This window comes from Miscanthus floridulus, chromosome 15 (assembly GCF_019320115.1).
Source record: "Miscanthus floridulus cultivar M001 chromosome 15, ASM1932011v1, whole genome shotgun sequence".
Lineage (NCBI taxonomy): Eukaryota > Viridiplantae > Streptophyta > Magnoliopsida > Poales > Poaceae > Miscanthus > Miscanthus floridulus.
Window position 1 is genome coordinate 33,732,967 of NC_089594.1, and position 23,182 is coordinate 33,756,148.

Consider the following 23,182-nt stretch of genomic DNA (forward strand, 5'->3'; position numbering starts at 1 on the left):
TATGCATTTGACCTAGTGGCGCGGTGAGATGCAAGTGAAAAATGTTTTTGTAAAGCTAACTCTGTGCCTAAGGTGAAGATGTTCATGTTTGAACATATTGGAGTTAGCGGATTTAAGTTGCCTGTGAAGTTTGTGACTTTGTGCAGATTTTTCTGCACCATCAGAAATGTCTAGTGCCCCTTAGAGGTAGTCACCAGAGAAAGAGGTGCAACGTTAAATATTAAACTGTGCAATGTGATACTCAGTAGAATGTTCGTTGGTATCCCCACTGCTTGCACTGGAAGATAGGGTGCTATGTTCTGAGTTAACAGAGAGTTGGGGTACTCTTCGAAAACCTCTAGTGGTACCCCTACCCGTGCACCAGATAAAGCAATAGAACCTATCGGGTGGCGTATGTAGAAAGGTTTTGTCGTTACCAGAAATGCCCGAGCTTCGCATCGGAGACGGAGAGGCACCGGATAAATGTAGAATCAAGTTTGAATTCCAAGGGCTAGTTGCTGTTGGGCGCGCGACTGGGTAGCCACCGGAAATCTCCAGTGTTGGCACTAGAGAGTGCAACAGAGAATGCACCAGAGAGAAAGATCCCAGATTTAATTCCAACAGTTGGATCCTCATAACCTTTGTTCAGGTGCAGCTCCTCCGGTGCCCACCGCATTTTTCCAGTGGGTACACAGATTGCCCAAACAACTTTCCACCGGCTAGTTTTTAAAAGGGTGTATATTCTCCAAACTCTAATCCACCAATCTATTTGAAGCGTGGATGGATTGGCTAGAGACCGACATATTTCTACCCACCAAATACAGGCGCCAGCACCACCACAGCAGACCCAGTCCGTCTGCCCCGACCTGGCAACTTCCCAACGTATACAACTGTAGCATCTGGGTGACAGTAGACAAGATGACCCCATATTAGATATGAAAAGAGTATCCGGCTTCATCCTCATGGAAGAGGAATATACCAACTTATTACCACTTACTAAGCAACTCTGGATAAACAAAGTTCTTGTAAGAAAAACAACTCAAAAACCCAATTCTAGACAAAGAAGGCCATCCATAGGACGCAAAGAGGCTTATTATCGTGGTCTCCAAAAAACAACAAGCCTCCAGCATGAGCGCTTGTTGAACCTCACACCGTTGCAATTGGGCCTGGAAATGAAGCCAATGGGTCTCCCGCAATAACACCTACAAAAGAGAACTAGGTCGATAATTGTCAAAAATAACTTTGTTCCTTGTTATCCAGATTGACCATAAAATGGCCACCGCACCGATCAGTAATAGTGATCGAAAATTCTTGTCTTTCCAAGAGTACCATCCATTAAATAAGTTATGGGCATTCCGAGGTGGCTTAAATCCTAACACCATATGGACTGCTCTCTATAGAAACATGGCATGTGAGCAATCAAAGAAGAGATGTTGGATGGTTTCAGATGGGTTGATTATTGATGCATTATGCACTTTTGTGTGTAGAATTGTTGAATTAAAAAGTGGGATTGATATATGGACAATTTGTTAAATTTGAAACTTACTATGTCATTTAGTATTTGTATATTGAATGGTGGGAAAATTTTGTATAGGGTTGTTAACCAAAGATTTTACTGAATTGTACATGAATGTACATCCTCTTTTACGGGTTGGACTAGGTTTTGTCGAAAGACCGGTTAAACCGAACCATGTACATGCCTTAGCAGAACTACGGAAAAACAACAAAATTCCAAAGGGTTGAGCAATGACAAAACAGAAAAAATAGTACAAAATAGAGATGGGCGCCTTCCCGTTTTATTCCAGTCACCACGTGCATCCACTTTATTTAAGAACGCCATGACAATACTTACATCAAAGTTGTACTCCCCCCATACTAAAAAATAAAGTCATTTTGGACAGTGACACGGTCTTCAAAGCATAATTTTGACTACTTATTTATATATATATATTTATCAAAAAGGGAATCATACCTGACCAGGGTTGGAGCCACTAGATGGAGATCCTAATGAGCAGAAGAGGCAGAGGGAGAGAGAACGGTATGCAACAATTTCTGATGAAAAGAGGAGTGAAAGAAACAAGAAATGCCGTCAAAAGGTATAAGATGAATAACCAAGAGAATATTGATCTTGATAACAATATGGCTGCCCATTCAACAGGTATGGTGATGTTGCTGAGTGTCACTTTAATTGCCATACGTGTTATAATTAATAACAATTTATACTATGTTTAAACTTGCAGATGGGAATACAACTAATGAAACAGACGAAAATAGAGACGGGCTCCATAGACAATCAACCCACAGTAATTGCTTCCAACAATTATCAGGTTCCTTATTCTGCTAATAAAAGTATTTATTGGTGCGTGACTGAAATTATCGTGGTGACATAGTTTGCTTATTGTATGGTTCAATTTTTATTATATGGTTATATTTGTACACGGCCCGATACTTTTAAGCAGCATTGGTGGCACTGGTGACGTTGATGACATCGACGGTGAGGAAGATATCAGCATTGTTCATGATGAAACGGGTACACTTTTGTATCTATTGCCTGATATTATGGTAAATCGTGCCTGTGTTGTTTTATTACAATTGCATGATATCCTAGCGTGCGTTGATTAAGATGTCATTCCATGATATATAGGTTCTGGATATGCACCCAGTCTCATCAACCGACTTGTCACGTGTCCAATTGAGCGTAAGCGTGATCGATCACGAAAAGCTGCAATGTCTCCTGAACAAAGGGCGCTACTGAATAAACTTAAACATCCTCAATGTAATTTAAATAGATTTGTATACATTAAACTGCATCACGATGCTATTCAAATAGATTTTTTTGAATAATATGACCCCTCAATTTAAGTTATTTATTCAGAAACATTACCACGTGCCGGTTGCACTCGCCACCGAGCGTGCGGCTCAGAGTCACCGCAAGTTAGGGCTAGGAGCATTGGGTCGCAGGTGTTGAGCTCACCTGCAGCGGCAGGAAAAGAGGTTTGTGACATGGAGGGTGGAAATCTTTGTTTTTCCTGGAGCAGTCCCTTTTGATTTTGATATGTCTCTTTTAGATATGAACTATTAGAAACAACCAATAATGTATTCGGTGTATACAATCAAGATACCTTATATTTTCAAAATTGAACATGCTCTTCTGTTGCTTACAACCGCCATTGATTGATTTCTAATTAACAAGTATCACAATATAAGAAAATTAATAGTTACAAAACTATATTTATGATGGATCAATTGGAGTGTCATTTGTGGTATGGAAGTCGCCGGGACGAAGAAAATCATAATCTTGGATTTGGACCAGATCTCAACGAGGGACTATGAGGTTTAATTGCACGATATGAATTTGTATATTTGAGTTATTTTATTGTGCGGTCTGTATGTTTTTAGTACAAAAATTTAGCTGATCCATAGCAATGCACGGACACAAACCTAGTCACAAAAAAAAAGAAAAGAAAAAAAGTAGTACAGAATAGATGGGCGCCTTCCCGTTTTATTCTGTTTACCAGTCACCACGTGTATCCATTTTATTTAGAACGCCATGACCCTACCTACGTCAAAAAAAATAAATAACGGAGACGTAGACACCCGCGCTGAGCAGCGTCACTCCCGCACGCGGCATCCACGCCTCTTCCTCCTCTGCTCTATGCCTCTATATAAACCTGCCTCCTCCCTCTTCAGATACAAACACAACCTCTCCTCTCCTCTTCTCAGCTCCCACCTTTAATTTCAGCCTCACTCCAATCCAGTCCTCAGAGCATCCAAGAAATCTGTTATCTCATCAGCGCTTCCCTGCCGCGCTCCATCCCTCAGCAGTCACAACTCAGGAATTCAGTCACTAGCTAGGAGTGAACAATGGCCGTGCACAACGGAGTGAACAAGCACGCGGTGGCGCGAACGCCAATGGAGGTCTCCGTGGAGGCCGGCAACGTCGGGGAGGCCACGTGGCTGGACGACGACGGCCGGCCCCGCCGCACCGGCACGTTCTGGACGGCCAGCTCGCACATCATCACCGCCGTCATCGGTTCGGGCGTCCTCTCCCTCGCCTGGGCCATCGCGCAGCTCGGCTGGGTGGCCGGCCCCGCCGCCATGCTCCTCTTCGCCTTCGTCACCTACTACACCGCCACGCTGCTCGTCGAGTGCTACCGCACGGGCGACCCAGAGACGGGCAAGCGCAACTACACGTACATGGACGCCGTGCGCTCCAACCTCGGCGGTGCCAAAGTCACTTTCTGCGGCGTCATCCAGTACGCCAACCTTGTCGGCGTCGCCATCGGGTACACCATCGCGTCGTCCATCAGCATGAAGGCCATCAGGAGGGCGGGATGCTTCCATGACAATGGGCACGCTCATCCGTGCAACAGCTCGAGCACGCCGTACATGATCCTCTTCGGCGCTGCACAGATCCTGTTCTCACAGATACCGGACTTTGATCAGATTTGGTGGCTGTCCATTGTCGCCGCCGTCATGTCCTTCACCTACTCCAGCATCGGATTGTCTCTCGGCATCGCACAAACTGTTGGTATGTCCTTTCCCTGTGATTCTAGTTTGTTCCTCTTCAATATATGTTCATGATTGATCAGTTCTTGGTTACTGACTTGTGCTCAGTCCATTGAATTGCAGCAAACGGCGGGTTCAACGGCAGCCTCACCGGCATCAGCATCGGCGCCGACGTCACCTCCACGCAGAAAGTCTGGCACAGCCTGCAGGCATTCGGCGACATCGCCTTCGCCTACTCCTTCTCAAACATCCTCATCGAGATCCAAGTAAGCATCAAGACATCTATAGAGCTCTCCTCTGTTTCCATCACCCAGAGATTGCTCTGTTCCTAATCAATGTTGCTCTGTTTCTTCAGGACACGATCAAGGCCCCGCCACCGTCGGAGTCGAAGGTGATGCAGAAGGCGACGCGCCTCAGCGTGGCGACCACGACCATCTTCTACATGCTGTGCGGGTGCATGGGGTAAGCAGCATTCGGTGACGCCGCGCCTGACAACCTTCTCACCGGTTTCGGCTTCTACGAGCCCTTCTGGCTGCTCGACGTCGCCAACGTCGCCATCGTCGTGCACCTCATTGGCGCCTACCAGGTGTTCTGCCAGCCCATCTTCGCCTTCGTCGAGCGCCGCGCGGCTACCGCCTGGCCGGACAGCGCCTTCATCTCCCGGGAACTCCGCGTCGGTCCATTCGCCCTGAACCTGTTCCGCCTCACGTGGCGGTCGTCGTTCGTGTGCCTGACCACCGTCGTAGCCATGCTGCTTCCATTCTTCGGCAACGTGGTGGGGTTCCTCGGCGCCGTCTCCTTCTGGCCGCTCACCGTCTACTTCCCCGTCGAGATGTACATCAAGCAGCGCCGCGTGCCTCGTGGCAGCACCAAGTGGATCTGTCTGCAGACGCTCAGCATCAGCTGTCTCCTCGTCTCCATCGCCGCCGCCGCAGGGTCCAACGCCGACGTTATGGACGCCCTCAAGGTGTACCGGCCGTTCAGCGGCTAACTTGTCATGACCCTATTTCTATCTGAAGTACACACTAGTTCTTGGAATAGGAACGCAGAGGTAGAGTGTTACCAGCATTTTTTTTTGGCGTTGCGAGTGGTCCATAATAGTGGAGTACTCCTATTTTTTTTACTTTGAGTTTTTTTTGACAAGATATATATATATATATATATATATATATATATATATATATATATATATATATATATATATATATATATATATATATAGAGAGAGAGAGAGAGAGAGAGAACTACTTCCCTGTAGCTGGCTACAAAATAACTTATTCTGTAGCCACTTTGAGTTACGATAATTACTATGTTAATTTACGAGATTATAGTAACTCCTTACTAAGTGGTTTACTATAACATTATGGTAAATATTCTCATGTGTTATAGTAACCCAATTATCGTAAATATGTATTGACATTATCGTGGATAGGGCAGTGGCGCTTCATTGCTCTCCTGGAAAATTTGTTGATCTTGTTAAAGCAACACCTGATGAAATTAAGGACAGATTACGTGCAATGGGTTTTGGCAGGTTGTTGGAGTTTAAGCCTACTTCATTGCCCAGGATGCTGCTTATATGGCTCATGGATAAATTCAATCCAGAGTCTATGTCTCTAGAGCTCGGCATGGGCAAAGTTATTGAAATCAATGAGCATACCATGTGGTGTATGTTCATGCTGAATAGAATAGGAAATGACCCCCCAAACATGGATATGGTAGAAGCACGGGAGATGCGCAACAGTTTGAGTCTTCAGGTACATGGTGTAACGGGCAATAAAATACTTCCCAAGGTGATTAAGGAGAAGATCTAGTTTCGTACTCTCTAGGGAGATTTGGCAGTCATGTGTTGGTTGATGGATGCATTCTGCATGTTACTTTTTGCAAACACCGACAACTATATTAGGCTTGATGATATCATCTGGACTGCGGATGTTCGCTGCATCAGTGTAATTAACTGGTGCAAAGCAGTTGTTGACGACCTTCGGCATGCTGCTCGGTTGTATAGGCATGAATCTTTTCTGAAGGGGAAAATCGCACCCATCAATGGTTGTGGAATCTTCCTTGTCGTGAGTTATCTAATCATTCTCTTTTTTTCCTCCTTCTATCCCCATTCATGAAATTGGGTTACATTTATCATTGCAACTGGTGCAGAGTTATAGTTGTAACTGGCCTTTTCTTTTTATTGTTTCAATTTTTTGTTTTGTTTTGAGGTTTGCTGGTTATATGGAATCATTGCAACTAGTTTTTCTTTTATAGCTTTGCAACAATCCCTATCCCAAACTTAGCACTTTTCTGGTGCATCTTCTTTTTTTAGAGTTGTAATTGGGATGCTTACTTTTTTTTGTTTGTTTTTAATTATAATTGCAGATGCTATATCTTGATCGCCTCTAGCACAATCTGAACATAGATCAGACAATGCTACCTCATTGTTCTTTGTTCGATAATATGTTGATTGAGAAATTAGCAGCGTTGGATCGCAGGGGAGATGTAGCTGGTGGAGTCGTCGAGTTTGGCAACCTCCAGGTGATTTCTATTTTTCACATGTAAATATTTGTTTTGCAACTACTTGGCTTTGCATGTTGCAACTTGCTTTGCCTTTTTACAGTTGCAATCTATTTTTTCCACTCACGCTCTGTTGTGCCTCTGTGTGTTTTTTATTGTCGTCAGTTGAGGAGTCTATCAAGCATGTGCTACACTCCTCCAGCTGCTACCGTACCCTTACCCATCATGGCACCTACCGCTGCACCCGCCGCTGAGCCTACACCCTTCTTTGCCCCATCTGCTGCTGCAGCCGCTGCTGGACCTTCTGCTCCTTCTAGTAGCACGATGGGCGAAAAATGTTTTGTTCAACTATCCGAGTTTCTTCTCAAGTTTTGGCTAGGAGCTATTCAATTTAGTTGGAAGAAGCAAGAAGAGCCAGGCTGAGCAAAATTTGAAGAGTTTTGATGTTAGTGCTGCCGAGGCTCAATCAATGATGAGGAAGGCTCATGATCTCACAAGGAGCGCTGACGAGCTTATGGGTAAAGCCCATCATGAGTGTTATGTCGGCATCAAGAAACTCTTGGATGATGCCCATGCTCAGAAGTTTGCAGCGAACTTGAAGAGGATGAAGAAGGGCAAGAAGGGTTGTTTTTCAGGACCGAAGAGACTTCGGTCGGAGTGTGGAGAAACATCTGCTTCAGGACACGCTGAAGGTGAACAACGCCCCCCGAGCACAAACCCTAAAGTAGATGTTTCAATGCAAGACCGTCAAGAAGTGCATGATGATTTGCCTAGTACTCCAGTGCATGATGATTTTGTCCCGCATGATGATTTGCCTAGTACTCCAGTGCATGATGGCAGTACTGCACAACAAGAAGAAGAGCACTCCCAGCCGCAAAGTAAGGTTGATTTGACCAATTTGTTGAATAAATTTCTTTGGTAGTTTCTTAATCTCAAATCTTTTTTTTCTTACACATTTTTTGTCTCCTTTTATTTTTATTGTTCTTTTCTTTGCAGCACCGCGTGCATTATGTGGTGAGTCGCATGCTGTGGATGACATAATGGATTTATTGGAATCTCCATCATTGTCCCGTGAACATGCTCCACGACATGCAGTTGCCAATAGGAATGCCTCTGCAATCTCTGGTGATGAGCAACAAAGCCAATCTGAGGTAAGGCCCTGGTGTCTGTCTGTGTTTTGAGTTGCAACCAAGCTATTTTATCACTGTGTAATCACACACTCATTTATGTTGCAATCCCCCCCCCCCCCAATTGTACATTGAGATGCAACTGGTTTCCATTCATATTAGCAATTAAATCGTAATTACTAGTGGGCAAGTCCATTTCTTTTTTTTTGTTGAATCCTTTTTTTGCATGCACAGACTTTTTATTTTTCATTTGCATACTAAGATGCAACTGTGACCCATCAAGATTAGCAACCAGTGCATTCGCATTGTTGCAACTGTCACCATCCATTACTTATCACAGCTTTCATTTCTACACTTTTTAGGGAGACGCTCATCAGAAGGTAGCGGAGCACTATGCGTCTGATGGAAACCAGATTGACCAAGAAGAGTAGATTCCGCATTTGGTTTCAGACGCACCTGTACATGAGCAGGAAGGACCGGTCAGTTCGAACTTGATTGATGTAGGTGTTTTTTCAAAATCTGCAATCCATATGAGTCTTTAGTTGCAATCCAGATTATAGTCGTGTTGCAATCCATATTGTTTTTCATACATGTTTTTTTCTCTCGATATGTTTTTAGGAAACTCTAGCAGAAGAGGTTGTTTGCCCCTCTACACTTCCTGTTGCAATTGAACATGTTGTGAGCATGCATACTCTTCCTTTAGAATTTTTCACAATTCAGTTGTTATTTGGATTGCAATTCATATTCTTACAGACTTTTTTTTCTCAATTGAAACAGGAAGTTGATGCTTCGCATGCCTCAGCTGATGAGCAACTAGTTGCGTCTGATACAGACACATGCGGAAAAGGAAGCAATGTAGATTATGTAGCTGGCCTCACAAGCGATGCTCCTTCCCATGTTGGTCCACAGGAAGGTGGTGTACTGGAAAATCTAGATGTCCCGACGGTGCATGAGGTTCCACCTTCAACTGCTGAGCCTTCAATTACATACACACGAAGGTCTTCATGGATGTCTAAGGATGTTGAAGCTGAAAAGATGGAGAAGAAGCAGGCTGCTGTTGGGAAGAAGGTAGAGATTGATGACCAGAAGAAGTAGGTTGGTCAGGGCAAGAAGGGAGACAAAAAGTTGATGAAGCTTCAAGTTGAAATGGATAAATAGTTAAAGCGCAATCAAGATGCTTTGAATAAAGACACTGTGGAGGCTCAGGAAGCTGCAGCGAAGAGGATCAGTAAGATGTTGGCTACTCAAGCTGGAAAACAATATGCTGCCAAGCGCAAGAAGTATGAGGAAGATCTGGACAGGCTCCGCAACGAGGCCGATGATGAGCTTGCTATATTGCACGCTACTATTCCTGAGGAGGTATGCTCTAGCTCATCTGCTTCATAGATTCAGTTCCCTACAGAGTCTGAAGACAAGATTAGCAACTTGACACCACCAGTAAGACTCTCGCAGGAAGAAGTATCCAAAGGGTTGGTAGACTTCGGCGAGGTTCAAAGGTTAATTTTCCAGCGCCTTGGTGATAGGCTTTTGTTGAAGCCGAGGAAATATCTATCCCCTTTCATTATCTGAAAAAGCCAGCCTGACGTACCTCTTGCCAAGGCGATTGCATTTAGGAGGAAGATCGCCGCTGATGATGAATTAAAACAGTATGCTCGTGCACTCTGTTTCTCTTTAGTAATTTTTTTTGTACTCTACCATCATTAGTTTGCAGATTTAGTAACATATATGTTTTAAATGTAATGCCCTTTTATGTTGCATTTTGTTATTGTACTGGAGCCCCTGAGTAGTTGCAAACTTAATGCCCTATATGTTGCAATTTCTATGATGGCACTGTATGATTGCAATTTTTGTATGTTTTTTTTTTCTAATTTGTTGTTCCTAATTTGATTTCTAGTTTTATTCTTGTAGTACTGGACTGTTTGCTTTAGTTGCAGTTGTAATACTCTGTATGTTTTGCAATCTGTGCTGCAATTGTCTGTGTGTTTGCAATTGCATCATCATCAGTTGCAAATGTAATAGCTTGTATGTTGCAAATGTAATACCCTGTATGTTGCAATTAGTGTCTGTATGGCACCGTATGCCCTTGTGTTTTGTATGATTTTTTTTCAAATGTGTTGTCCCTTAATTGATTTGCACTATATGATTTTTTTCTTTCTTTGTTTTTTTGCAGTACTGTCTTGATCAAGTTTGCTCTTTTCTGTACCCTTACTGGTGAGGACCTGCTTTCCAACTTTGCTGATGAAGCACAAGGAGAGATTATGGTGGTCGACTTTTTGGTCCACTGCTTAAGACACGATGATATTGTTCACAAAGTGAATTCTGTAGGCTACAGGGTGTTCCTCACCACTACTTTCTTTGTGAGTTATTTTGATACATTGGTTTTCGTCCATCCGTATAATATTTTATATTTTTTTCTGGCAAAACGATGCCCTCTGATCGCTTAAATTATTTTTTCATTCTTTTTTAGTTTGCTATTTCAGAGTGTCCAAGAATTTTGAATGATGATTCATCTGAGACGGCTGAGTTTATTAAAGTGTGGAGAACTCTTGAATCTCAGCTGCAACACTATGATCTGTCCAAAAGAAAACTGGTTAGCAGTCTCCTACACACTCTACTTTTTTTGTTCAATACACTAGCAATCCAGCATCGCTGCCAGTAGCAATTATTGTATGCCAAGATATGCAACTAGCATTTTTTAACTTTTTGTTTGTTGCTGTGTGCGTGTTTCATTGGATAATTACTCTGGTTATTTTTTTGCAGATATTTGTTCCAATCAGGGATGAAATTCACTATTTTGTCTACTGCTTCAACATGTCGCACCAGCGCATAGATGTGCTTGATTCAAACGACTACTTCTTGAACTGCACCGACAAACTTGATCGCCACGAGGCTGTTTTTGCCAAGATCCCCATCATCATGTTGCATTCCAGAAGGTCTCGAACCGAAAACTTCCTCGAGTTCACAGATGGAAGAGGCCTTTTATTAATGTAACTAAGAAGGCACTCCTCAACGATTGTATGTTCTTTATATGGAAGTACATGGAGTACTATGATGGGGAGAAGCTAACTAAGGAAATCAACCCGGTGAGCTTCATTTCTACCACTTTTTTTATCTGTTTTTATTTTTGCATCTTTTTTTAGCTTGTTTTGTTACCTGGCATGTGTATTAACTTTTTCAAATTCCCGTGTTCTTTTTTTTGTTTGGTCTTGTAGTTCAAGGGGACGATTTACAGGTGCGAGCTGATGCACTACCTAATGTTCCATCCCCTCAATCAAGTTGATCTTTCTGCCTCGCTTGATATATTTAGAGTTGGGGGACGACGGATTGAATGGGACAATGGTAGTAGTCAGTAGAACATTTTATGTTCGTTTGTTTTTAACATGGTGCATATGTGGCTGGTGGAAGTCAAGTTGTGCAGAATCATAATTGTTGCTGAAAAACTGTTAGAAATCTGTGCAGAATGTTAGTTGTGTATATTAGTGCTCTAATGTAGGTCGTTGTGTATACACACTTTGGTGTTGTGCACTTTTGGGGGTAGGGAACTATGTAATCACGTCTGGTACCAGGGCATTTTCAACTGGCGTAACTAATCGTATTCCATCTCAGCTATCAAACGAGTCGCATCTGGTACCAGTAGAGTTGCAATCGGCTGATTGTCTGAGTTGCAACTGGTATGCAAACGCATGTGCAACCAGACGTCCATCGCAGTTTTAATTCGGCTATCACTGTAGGCGCAACTGGCCACCACCATGGTCGCGGTTTGCGCATGACGGAAGTTGCAATCGGCTGACGGGTCTACAACTAGTAGTTTTGCAACTGGCGTACCTAACCGGAATGCAACTGTCATATCACTCGATTCACAAGTGGTATACAAACGGTTCAAGGTTTGAGTTGCAACTGGTATATAAACGGAGCTGCAAGCAGCGGTCCAGGGTAGTTGCAAATGGCCTACCCAACCGAATGCAACTGTTTTATGACGTAAGTTGTAATCGGCTGACGGTTTGAGTTGCAATCTGAGGACATCTGAACTCATCATTTTTGCACACATTATAATAGTCATGGCTTGGAGTTTTGCAATTGGTATGACAACCAGAGTTGCAATTTGTAGGTTGTAGTACACGCGAATTCATTCAGATTCAGTTGCAACTTTTTTGTTACCGGAAAGAAAACAAAATAAATAATAACATTATTTATGGGGGAACATGTAGCTACACAATTTTAAGTGCACATGGAGATTCATTCAGATTCATAGTCGTTGCCATCACTATCCTCACTATGGTCCCCTTCTTGTTCTTCATTCTTTTCTCCCTATGTTTTTGGCCGACCTCTCTTTCTCGAAGTCCCACCTTGTGTTTTGGCAGCCCTCTTTTTTTCTGTTCTCTACTGCTCTGCTCCTGTTTGGGTTTAGCGGGCATGTTGTGCTGTAGTGTCCCATAACTCCTCATGTATGTGCTATAAGGATTATTAGTTCCCTTTATCTTTTCAGCACATTGACTTTCCTTGCCAGATTTTCTGCCTTGTGCGTGACACTGGTGGCTCAACCAGTGATATACCAGCAAGGAAGTTTGTAGAGGTTGGATCAAGGTTGATCTCAGCCTGATTTTCATTTGTCTCCACAATAGCTGCACTACAATCCAGCGTCGATGTAGCAGCATCAACATTCTGGATTGTACCAACAGCTTGCAACTCCCAACTTTCTGCCCCTATCGAATTGGTTGGATGCATAGAAGAATCAACTTCTGTGGCTTGGAGAAGCTCAATTCCAGGAGTGATCCTATCTAGATGTCTCATAGTTTTAGCGTAAGCTCGATCTATTTTGCTCCCTGCTCTGCCCAGCCTCATTAACATGGGTAGCCATTTTGACATCCATGACTACTCTGTGTCTCCTCGTGGCCCAACCTGCACAACATCATGTCTGTCCCATGGAACTAGAGATCTTGCATCACACATGTATCGTTTGAAAATATACTTTTTTGGTATGCTCTGCACCTGCAGGTGGGTGAATGCCCTTATGATGTGCATGCAGAACAACCCTGCATTTTCCAGTATGTTTTGTTTAATACACAGAAACACCCAGGTACATTTGATGTGCAACTAGATAGGTATCAAGGTTGCAACCAGCTTACATGTGTGCTCCCACTGCTTGCATTCGCATTCATACACTCCTGTTTCCTTGTCAGCCACCACTTTAAATGCATGTTGCGCCCAACAGAAGCTCCCCGCGCCCTTCTCATGCCTCACCAAATAACCGTTCCTGACATCTGGATGAGGATTAGGTTCTATGAGAAATGCTGTGCTGTTAGCATATTCCTTTGTGTTTTCCTGGTACACAGCTCTCATGTACACCCTGCTGAGCTGCTCATCAAACCTTGATTTGCAAGTTCGGATGACCTTAGCCTGCACAAAATTCTTTTTGTGATCAAGTTGCAACCAGCAGCAGGAATGATTTGTTATTTTTTAAAAATAACATACCTATGAGTAGTGCGTCTCACCAGCATCCATGTGGTCTATGTGCTGAAGCGAGTCAAGCGCCCTCTTCGCAAACGTGTGCAGGGTTGTAGTGTTGTTAACATAACCATCCTTCAGTACCCTGTTCTGGCTTTCTGATCTCTGCGTGGATGTCATTTTGCCATAGTACATCCCCTTGAAGTATGTTGCAATCCAGCTCTTCCTCTTTTCCCAGAGTGCATTTATTGCTGGGTTATCATCTATCTCACACTCTTGTACCAGCTTGTTCCACTCCTCCTCAAACTGTGTAGGCCCTAGTGGATAATTTATCAGAGATTCCAGCCTCTCCTTCAGGTTTTTAGCTTTGTGTTGTATGTATAGTTTGTCGAGCTCGTATTACCATGCCCTTGTGATATGCCATCTGTAATTTCTATGTTGTGATTTGTTGAACACTATCCTTATCGCTTCTCTCATTGCTGCATCCTCATCTATGGCATGCACAAAAAAGATATATACAAACTTATCTATCAAACAACAGTTTCCAAAATGAACCAACAATACAATAGGGTTGCAACCCATACAACATCTAGTTTGCAACAGGAGAATCCAATTTATTGCATTTGTTCAATTATCAAGTTTGCAAACCAAGAATACATTATATGCGTAAAACTCACATTCTTCAGGTTGTTATTGGCCCCCACAAACATGCCTAGCGGCATGTTTTTTCTGTTTGTTTTGTGGGTCGTGTGAAAGGTGATCACATCACCAAAGTCCTTGCATTCAACTCTTTGACTAGCGTGGCTCCAGAATATGCTCCTAAGAACCTTTGTTTTTGGATCAAAATCCACATCAAAGTAAAAGTACTCATTGCTTGTCTTGCATTCTCTAAAAAACTGAAAAAGTTTCTCCAGATCAGCATCCCTTTCCTCGCTTGCTTGCTCAGCATTCCTGGAACATAAAAAGAAATTAGTAAATTATGTTTTTGCAGCAATGAGCATACTTTTTTCTTTTGGAATTTTTTTCTAGACTTAGCACACAGGGATATACATGTTTTGACATCTTTCTCTGTGAACAACTAGTTTTGATGGCCACCATATAGCTCGGACATGACATTCATCGCAGCCTGGTGCGCTACCCCATTCCTTGCCATGATAGCAAATAGGTCATCTAGCGCTGCGTCCCTTTGTTTGTGAATATGCATGTACCTGACCATCCTGGGTGACGGGTGCAACTTGTGATTGTGTGCTTCCTCAACATGGTCGAAGTACCATTGGTTGGCTTTCTTATCTTGCTTTACCTTAGCATATGCAGGGTAGCCGACTCTCTCTGATGTCTTTTCAATCTGTGGTTCGTTATTCTCTTTATCTATTTTCAGAAACCCCTCTTGGTTGCAAACCCAGCCTGCAGTCTCCTTGCTAGTTCTCTTCACCCTCACACTGAACCCGGCCAGTCTTGCATAATCATAGTAAAATTGGTAGGCTTCTTTCTTTGTCTCGAATGTCTGCCTCACCCTTGGGATAAATACATCTAGTATGTTTGGATCCTGCAAAAAAAGAAAATACGCGGTGCTAAATACAAATGAATTCTGGTGCATAACCAAAAACAGATAGAGTTGCAATTACAATATCACATCTAGTTGCAATCAAACTAGAACTCATGTTGCAATCCTTCATGTGAAAAATCCAAATGTTGCAGTCATAGATAAATAATGTTGCAATTCTCATCATTAGTTGCAATCACAGTACAACCCCTAGTTGCCCTCTCAGATAGAGTTGCAATCATAGTACATCCACTAGTTGCAATCAAACTATAAATAATGTTTCAATTCTCATCTGAAGTTGCAGTTACCAGTAGTTACATGCATGTACGTCACAGATAGAGTTGCAATTGATTTTAGCCAGTAGTTGCAATCAAAGTACAACTAATGTTGCAATTCTCATGTGAAGTTGGAATCAACACATCTGAAGTTGCAACATACAATATGCACATTAGTTTATTGTAATGACACATAGAATTGCAATCACAGTGCATCCACTAGTTGCATGCATGTACGTCACAGATAGAGTTGCAATTAGTCCCTAACCATTAGTTGCAATCATACTACAACTAATGTTGCAATTCTCATATGAAGTTGCAATTAACACATCTAAAGTTGCAACATACATCAGGCACACCAGTTTATTCTAATCACAGATAACAGTGCCGCCAAATAAAAAATCATGCGATCTAGGGGGGAATCGGGGGTGGAAATCATAGTTGCAATCAGAAGAGATGCTCACCGGGTGGAATCTCTGACCAGGATCAAGAGTGATTAGTGCTCTAGGAGGAATCGATGTGGGTGGCGTCAGATTAGTCGTGTGATGCAAGGCATCACCCGATCCGTGGGGGATGTCCGCTCTAGCGACGGGCCTGCTCGTCGGTGGAACCGGAGGAGTTGCGCCCGCAAATGTAGCTGGCGCAGGAGACAATGCGATCAGATCTCCACCGCTCGCGACAACAATTGCCAGCTGCTGATCCATCTGCTCTGCTGGAAGTGGCGATTCAAGTCGGGGTAGTGACGGCGGGGCCATGGGTGCAGCGCAACTTGGGGTAGCTACGACGGCGGTGAGGGAAGTAAGTGGGTGAGATTTGGCGGCGATGGTGCTTCTATTATCTGGGGCGAATAAAGGGAAGTGGCGAAAATTTGGAGGCTCAATTTGAATGTGGAGTCCAGAGAGGAAAAGGATGGTTTCATTTTAGGGGGCTCTCGAGATAGCTAGAGTCTCGTACGTCTCGCGCTCGCCGCTTGCTGCGCTCCGCGCGTCTCGCAGCTCTTGCTCGTGTCTCGGGTGCACTCGCTTCATAGAATGCACCCATGTGCATTTTAGCCTTGTCCTATATATATATACTTGAGGTTGGCCGCTTGAGCCCAATCATCCTCAATGGTTTTTCTCTTTGCTACGTGCAAAGTTAACAAAGTGGAGTGGACCATGCTATTCAATTTTTATTCATTTTAGTATATGCATCTGGTTTGCTCTTAAATCGATGGCTTCATAACCATTTCTCATCATTACAAGTAAGTTGTTCCACTGTTAGCAACATGTGTGAGCTATGTCTTGCTCTTTTGCTTAGTTGACAACGTCACATCCTCAAGCTATATACAGTACTATAAGCCTAGTATAATATCATGCTTCATTTATACATATATTTACTGACATTCACTACTATAAAAAGGATTTTACATGACACCGCCATCCATTTCAGAGGCGTACATAAAAAGTGCTCTCTCTCATAATTCCTAGACCCCAAGACAAAACCACTCATCTATAAATCAAATTTCAGAGACGAATGGCTTAAGAGGTCCACATCTAAATAAAAATCAAGCCATTTTCAGAAGCAAGCCTCTTAAGCCTCCCGCCTCCAAAAATATGTCAAAAGCCCACTACCGGCCCATCAAACTTGGATAGTAATCATGTCCCACAATTTCCTTCATATCATTCTCAGCGGCCACCAGAGCCTTTAACCCAATGCAAGCCTCTCTCTCTCTCTCTTGATTGATCTTGACCTGAGACCCTCCACATCTCTCTCATGTAACCCGAGCCCTCTGCCTCTCTGCGCCTCCGTAGATGCGGTTCTCACTTGAGAACTTCCATTTCCCTCTATCTCCTTCTCAATGGCTAGCAGCGGCGTGCAACCAACCTTCCTACCAGCTATGACACACTACTCTCCTCTGTGGGCAGTGATGGCTCTGGTGCGGGAGGTTGTGGATCCCACCCATGCGGGTAGCTATCGTGGATCTAGTGTAGGCGACCATGGATCCCGTTGTGGCGACAACGAATCTAGTGCCAGTGGTAGGAGATCTCATGTGGTGGATGTGCCATGGTGCTAAGGGCAAGTACATTGCTACACGTCAATGGTCTTATACTCCATCTCATGCAATGCCATGTAAGATTTTTGCTTATGTGGAGGAAAGAGAGGTGAGAGAGAAAGAGGTGGTTGTTTCGCGAAACAACCACCTCATGAGCAATTGCTACCATTCGGGGTTCATGAAACTTGTCCATATCCTTTTACACATGGTAAATATGCTTGGGCAAGCAACATGGATTCAATTAAATTTTAAATCATATCTTTGTGTAAGGGTTGTCATCAATTACCAAAAAGGGGGAGATTGAAAGCTCTAGTTTGGTTTCGGTGAATTAATGAAACCCTAAGTGCTAACCTAGTTCATTTAAGTGATCATGAGATAGGTAGCATTATTCCAAGTGGTGAAGCAACGGTGAAGATCATGATGATGGTGATGCCATGGTGATGATCAAATGCTTGGACTTGGAGAGAAGCAAGAGAAAAACAAAAAGCTCAAGGCTAAGGTGAAACTTGATAGGAGCTTTTTCGTTTTGGTAATCGAGACACTTAGTGAGTGTGATCACATTTAGGATCGATAGCCATACTATTAAGAGGGGTGAAACTCGTATCGAAATGCGGTTATCAAAGTGCCACTAGATGCTCTAACTCATTGCATTTGCATTTAGGATCTAGTGGAGAGCCAACACCCTTGAAAATGTTTGTGAAAATATGCTAACACACGTGCACAAGGTGATACACTTGGTGTTTGGCATATTTGAGCAAGGGTGGAGAAGTTAGTGAAGCAAAGGTGGTGTTTGTCACTGTGAAACATTGACCGAACGTAGGTCACGTGGTTTTCGGACTCGGGGGAGCAGCGTTAGGTCATTTATAAAACCAGTGGTGTGCTCAGGCTACTCTCGGCCTGAGACCGGACGCAGGTGACCGGACTCTGGCTGAACACTGTTCAACATCCGGTCCTGCTGATGTGGTGGCATGTAGAGAAGAGGAGGAGCAGACGCACCGGCGCATCCGGTCATGGTGGACCGGACGCGTCCGGTCAAAAAACCCTGGCTCTGGTGCCTTACTGAAAATGACCGGACTCCTGTGATGGAGTGTCCGATCACTTTAAGCAGTGCGTCCGGTCGCAACTTAACACATGGCACGAAGCAGACTAGCCGTTAAGATCGGGCGCTCAGCATTTGAGGCTAATGACATGTGGTGAGCATCGGGCGACCGGACACTGGGGTCCTGCGTTCGGTCAACCTAACCGGCGCGTCCGGTCAGCCTGTGTTTCACTGGACAGAGGAGCCAATGGCTCTATTCATGGGGGCTCTCTATTTAACCCCCATGGCCAGCTCAAGCTCACTCTCTTGGCCATTTTGCATTGACATAGCAACCTTGTGAGCTTAGCCAAAGCCCTCCCACTCATCTCCATTATTGATTCATCATCTTTGTGAGATTGGGAGTGAATCCAAGTGCATTGCTTGAGTGTTTGCATCTAGAGGCACTTGGTGTTCGTGTTTCGCTGTGGGTTTGGCTTGTTACTCTTGGTGGTTGCCGCCACCTAGATAGCTTGGAGCAGCGAGGATCGTTGAGCGGAGGTTGGTGATTGTCTCTGGCTCCGATCGTGGTGATTGTGAGGGGTTCTTGACCTTTCCCTGGTGGAGAGCCAAAAGATACTCTAGTAAATTGCTCGTGGCTTGTGTGATCCTCATCTTGTGTTGGTTGTGCGGCACTCAATTGAGGGTTTGGCGTGTGATGCCAATTAGCGTGTGAACCTCCAAGTGAGTGAATCGCCACAACGAGGACTAGCTTGTCGGCAAGCAAGTGAACCTCGGTAAAAAAAAATTGTGTCATCATTTGATTCTGAGGTGATTGGTCTTCATTGATATCTGTTCTTGTGATTGATTGGTTCATTCCTCGACTCGACGGTATAACCATTTTGCTCTCTCTCTTTACATTACCGCAAACTTGTTGTCAAGCTCTTTAGTGTAGCTAGTCGTGAGAGCTTGTTCGTTTGGTTAGTGAGGCTATTTAGTTAGCCTTTGAGAGCACACTAACTTAGTGTAGTGACATAGCCATTGTGTGGATATAGACTTTAGAAACTAGAATTGTGGTAGGTGGCTTGCATTTTTAGTAGGCTAGCGCAACACTCGCTTCGCCTCATATTTGTCTAACTGGTTTGCTAAGTGTTGTTGTAGAAATTTTTAATAGGCTATTCACCCCCCTCTAGCCATTAGGACCTTTCAGTGATGTCTTTAACTGATACTTAATTCATATACTTTGACACTTTTCACATGAGTTTTCACAGGGAGAGATGCTTTTCACGAACCTCTTATCCTGTGTTTGTTGCCTTTTTTTGTTTAATAGTAACTACGACATAAATGCATTTATTAATAATACTAGAATGTCCTTCTTCGAACGCCTTGCAATGACTTGAAAAATAATAATAATAAGCTACTTTCCATGTTTGATAGACATGGCTTTATAATTAGACGGTGGTATTAAGATCTAAGCAAAACCGAAGGACCAAAAAGACGATCAGAGGAGGTGAATGGAAGCCAATAAAAATCCATTCGTGAGAACTTGATCTATATCCCAATTCAAACATAACATTCTTCTCCTCTAATCGTCAAAGTCACACGAGCCAATTTGTAACATATTGATCCTAGTAACAAGTAATGCTTTCTTAAAATATTACGGAAACAAAATTGATAGTCTTTGTAGCTATAAATAGGGAGTTGACCACTATCTATCTATGTCATATTTTTCCTCCAGTGTGTTCACATGCATACTTGTGTAACAAATCATCATCTAGTGACAAAGCTAGAGTAAATTTGAGAGGTAGAGATGCCTTATAGGTGCATAGACATATCTCTTGAATGTGTATATATTGTGAAATTTTAATCAAATTCAATGTTTTTTCTTTTTTATGGGGGGTGGCAGGGGTGTGTGTGTGTGTTGCATTTGCACCCTAGCCAGAACTTACCTTTGCCCATGTGGTCACCTATATATATGAAGATTTAGTGGTAGGGTTCTTTCATAACTAATAACGAACTATAGCTGGCTAAAATAACCAAATTGTATGTAAGCACAAATAGTGGTGCCCGCACTATATGAAACAGCTATAGTAAGCTATAATGGCCGCTATAGCTCTCATACGTAGTATGCTTATATTGCATTGACCTTGCAACGAGTCATTAATCTAGTGTGCATGTTAAAAAACAAAAGGCCTCACTTCTTTTGTAAAAAGATAAAAGTGCGATTTTTGTCACCGGTTTTGACAAAACAATTAATGATCAAATATCTTAGTGTATACATGATTAGCTTAGGATTTTTTTTCTGAACAAACAACACACGAGGTATGTTTCTATTGATATAGAAGACACAACCATAAAAGAAAAAAAGAAACAAACAACTAACAACACACCATGTGCAAGCAACACTACATTACACACGAGGCCTCCGCATTTCCAATAATATCAAGTCACACACCACTAAATGCATGGATTTTCGGATGCTAGCTTAGGTAAGGTGTGCAAACTGCAGTGGGCCGGGAGAGGAAGAGAGAGAAGGATCCACTCTTCCCCAACATGAACCTGCGGTCACGGAGACAACCAAAAGCATCATGATCATTGTGGATGCACCGCTGTCAAGGTGAAAAGGTGTTTGAAATGAGAAACGTTGGCACCTCCCGCCCAATAAACCAAGCCAAGGTTTTCACGTGGAGAACAGCCTAGAGGATGGTGGGGCCTCATCAATGCCGCCCCAAGGAAGAAATGTGATGCTCACAATTGCAAGCACCGTTGTTGTCAACTGCCACAATGCCGAGCTCAGCTTTCGTCTGCATACTCACCACGCCCTTGCCGCCATAGCAACGACATCCACCACGGAAACCATCCCCATCAAGCGGCCAACCTAGCACACAACCGTCAACACGCCATCACAACTACACCAAAAATTTGCACCTAGCACGTGGCCGCCAATACACCACCACATGCACACTAAAAATTATATACAACAAGCATAACAACTTTTGTCATGCACTTCGACATACACTATGTCTAGATATATAGTAAAAATAATATACGTAAGAAAGTAAAAACTTCTTATAATTTAGAACGCATGGAGTAATAAATAGCATTTTTAGAACGTGGAGTCCACTGTAGGCCACGTGTAACAGCGTTTTTACCACTGCTCTACGCACACGTTGTTGACCTCCATTTCTGATAGGAATCAAATCTTCTTAATCATATTCCTAGTAGATTAACTAATACTCTATATGATGTCTTATCTTATTCGCTATTTATCATAATTTATTACACTGAGGTAGTCGCATTCCTTATCCCTATAACGCACCTCTCCTCACTTTAGTTAGCGTACCAAAAGATAAACATGGTAGTAAACAATTCTCCCTTTACGCTTTTACAGCACGTGACCTGGTAGTATATAGTACATCCACATCTTGGTTGCGCAATATTTATTTTGTTTGCTAATAATTGCTAGTACTTTATACTGAATTGGATATAACACATAAAAGAGAGCTAAAGTCGTTAGTTAACACGTGGCTTTGGATTTGCACTAAAATCGTCAGTGGAGCAGGGGTTAGGGCTAAATCTCTGATGTGGAACTTAGACCCTGTTTGGTTACCCCTCCTAAAAGTTTTAGGAGCTAAAATCTGGATAGAATTTGTCTAAAGAACCAAACACCTCCTCCTAAAAGCTTCTAAAAATTTTAGGAGGGGCTAAAAACTTTAGGAGCTCCACCCCTCCTAAAAGCTCCTAAAGTCTATCCTGGACCCCCACTACCACTCCTTTATTGCTCTGCCCACTAAAAGCTCCTAAAGAGGAGGGTTGTATGGTCTATTTGCTAGTGCATTTATTTCTTTTAGTCAGTTTTAGAAGATGGAACCAAACACTCTTTTAGGAGATTTTGGTAGCCTCATAAAAGCTCCTAAAACTTTTAGCTCCTAAAAATTTTAGGAGCTTGGAACCAAACATGGCCTTATTGTGTGTTTGGCTAAGAGATGGGAAGGGACGGAACAATCTTCTTTTTTTATAGTGTTTGGTTCTAAGACAACTTGAACAAGATCCATCCCAATTGGGGAATATTCACGGAATATTTCTTAATACGGAGGACACCCTCCATCTCTAAAGAGGGACGAGAATATGACAATTAGGGCCTATATGTCAGACGGCTTGTCTCAGATTTTGATGCCCTGGAATTAAACACGGGACACGAACAGTCCCCCATCCCTTACTGTCAAAACACTGGGCAGGGACGATTCCATCTCTAAAATAGGGGATGGAACCATCCATCTCCCATCGTCTCACAACCAAATACACGCTTAAAAGCTACAGTTTATCTATACTATATTCTGAGAGGATAGTGCCTCCATGTACAGTCACAGTTGAGTCATCCGCAAATAGACCTCATCGCAATCTGCAGGCGGAGGCTCATCTTTCGTTTTTATGCATGGTTAAGGTAGTAGCTACTAGTTGCCGAGTATTTAGTGATGGCAGCAGCAGAGAGCCACCGAGAGTGGAAATATCCCCGATCATTCTCATCAGTACCCTTTGGCTGGTCCTGTGAGTTGTGTGGTTAGGCTGCCCTAATAAGTTCCATCAACACGCCTTTCCTTTTCGCCTACCTTTGGATCCCATCTATGCGCGCTCGTCAGCTTGCTACTCCCTGTTCGCTTCGCTGAAAAGCCAGGCTGAAAAATATTGTTGGCTGTTTTGTTGCGAGAGAAAAACATTGTACCATGGCTGATAAGTTTAAGCGAACAGTTAATT

The 23,182-nt window shown here is 43.1% G+C and overlaps 2 protein-coding genes across 2 annotated transcripts; one reads left to right on the top strand and one right to left on the bottom strand.

Moving 5' to 3' along the window:
- The first annotated feature begins 3,686 nt into the window (after positions 1 to 3,686).
- LOC136508077 (amino acid permease 3-like) lies at positions 3,687 to 5,644 on the top strand. Its single transcript, XM_066502689.1, has 3 exons — positions 3,687 to 4,510; positions 4,612 to 4,754; positions 4,844 to 5,644. Exons 1-3 carry the CDS (start codon positions 3,844 to 3,846, stop codon positions 4,952 to 4,954), a joined length of 921 nt encoding a protein of 306 aa, XP_066358786.1. The 5' UTR covers positions 3,687 to 3,843; the 3' UTR covers positions 4,955 to 5,644.
- A 6,955-nt stretch (positions 5,645 to 12,599) lies between these two features.
- LOC136507334 (protein FAR1-RELATED SEQUENCE 1-like) lies at positions 12,600 to 16,135 on the bottom strand. Its single transcript, XM_066502096.1, has 7 exons — positions 15,992 to 16,135; positions 14,771 to 15,108; positions 14,240 to 14,513; positions 13,707 to 13,868; positions 13,244 to 13,514; positions 13,017 to 13,150; positions 12,600 to 12,779 (listed from the first exon to the last, which is right to left on the bottom strand). The coding sequence occupies exons 1-7, from the start codon at positions 16,133 to 16,135 to the stop codon at positions 12,600 to 12,602; spliced, it is 1,503 nt and encodes a 500-aa protein (XP_066358193.1).
- Positions 16,136 to 23,182: the final 7,047 nt, after the last annotated feature.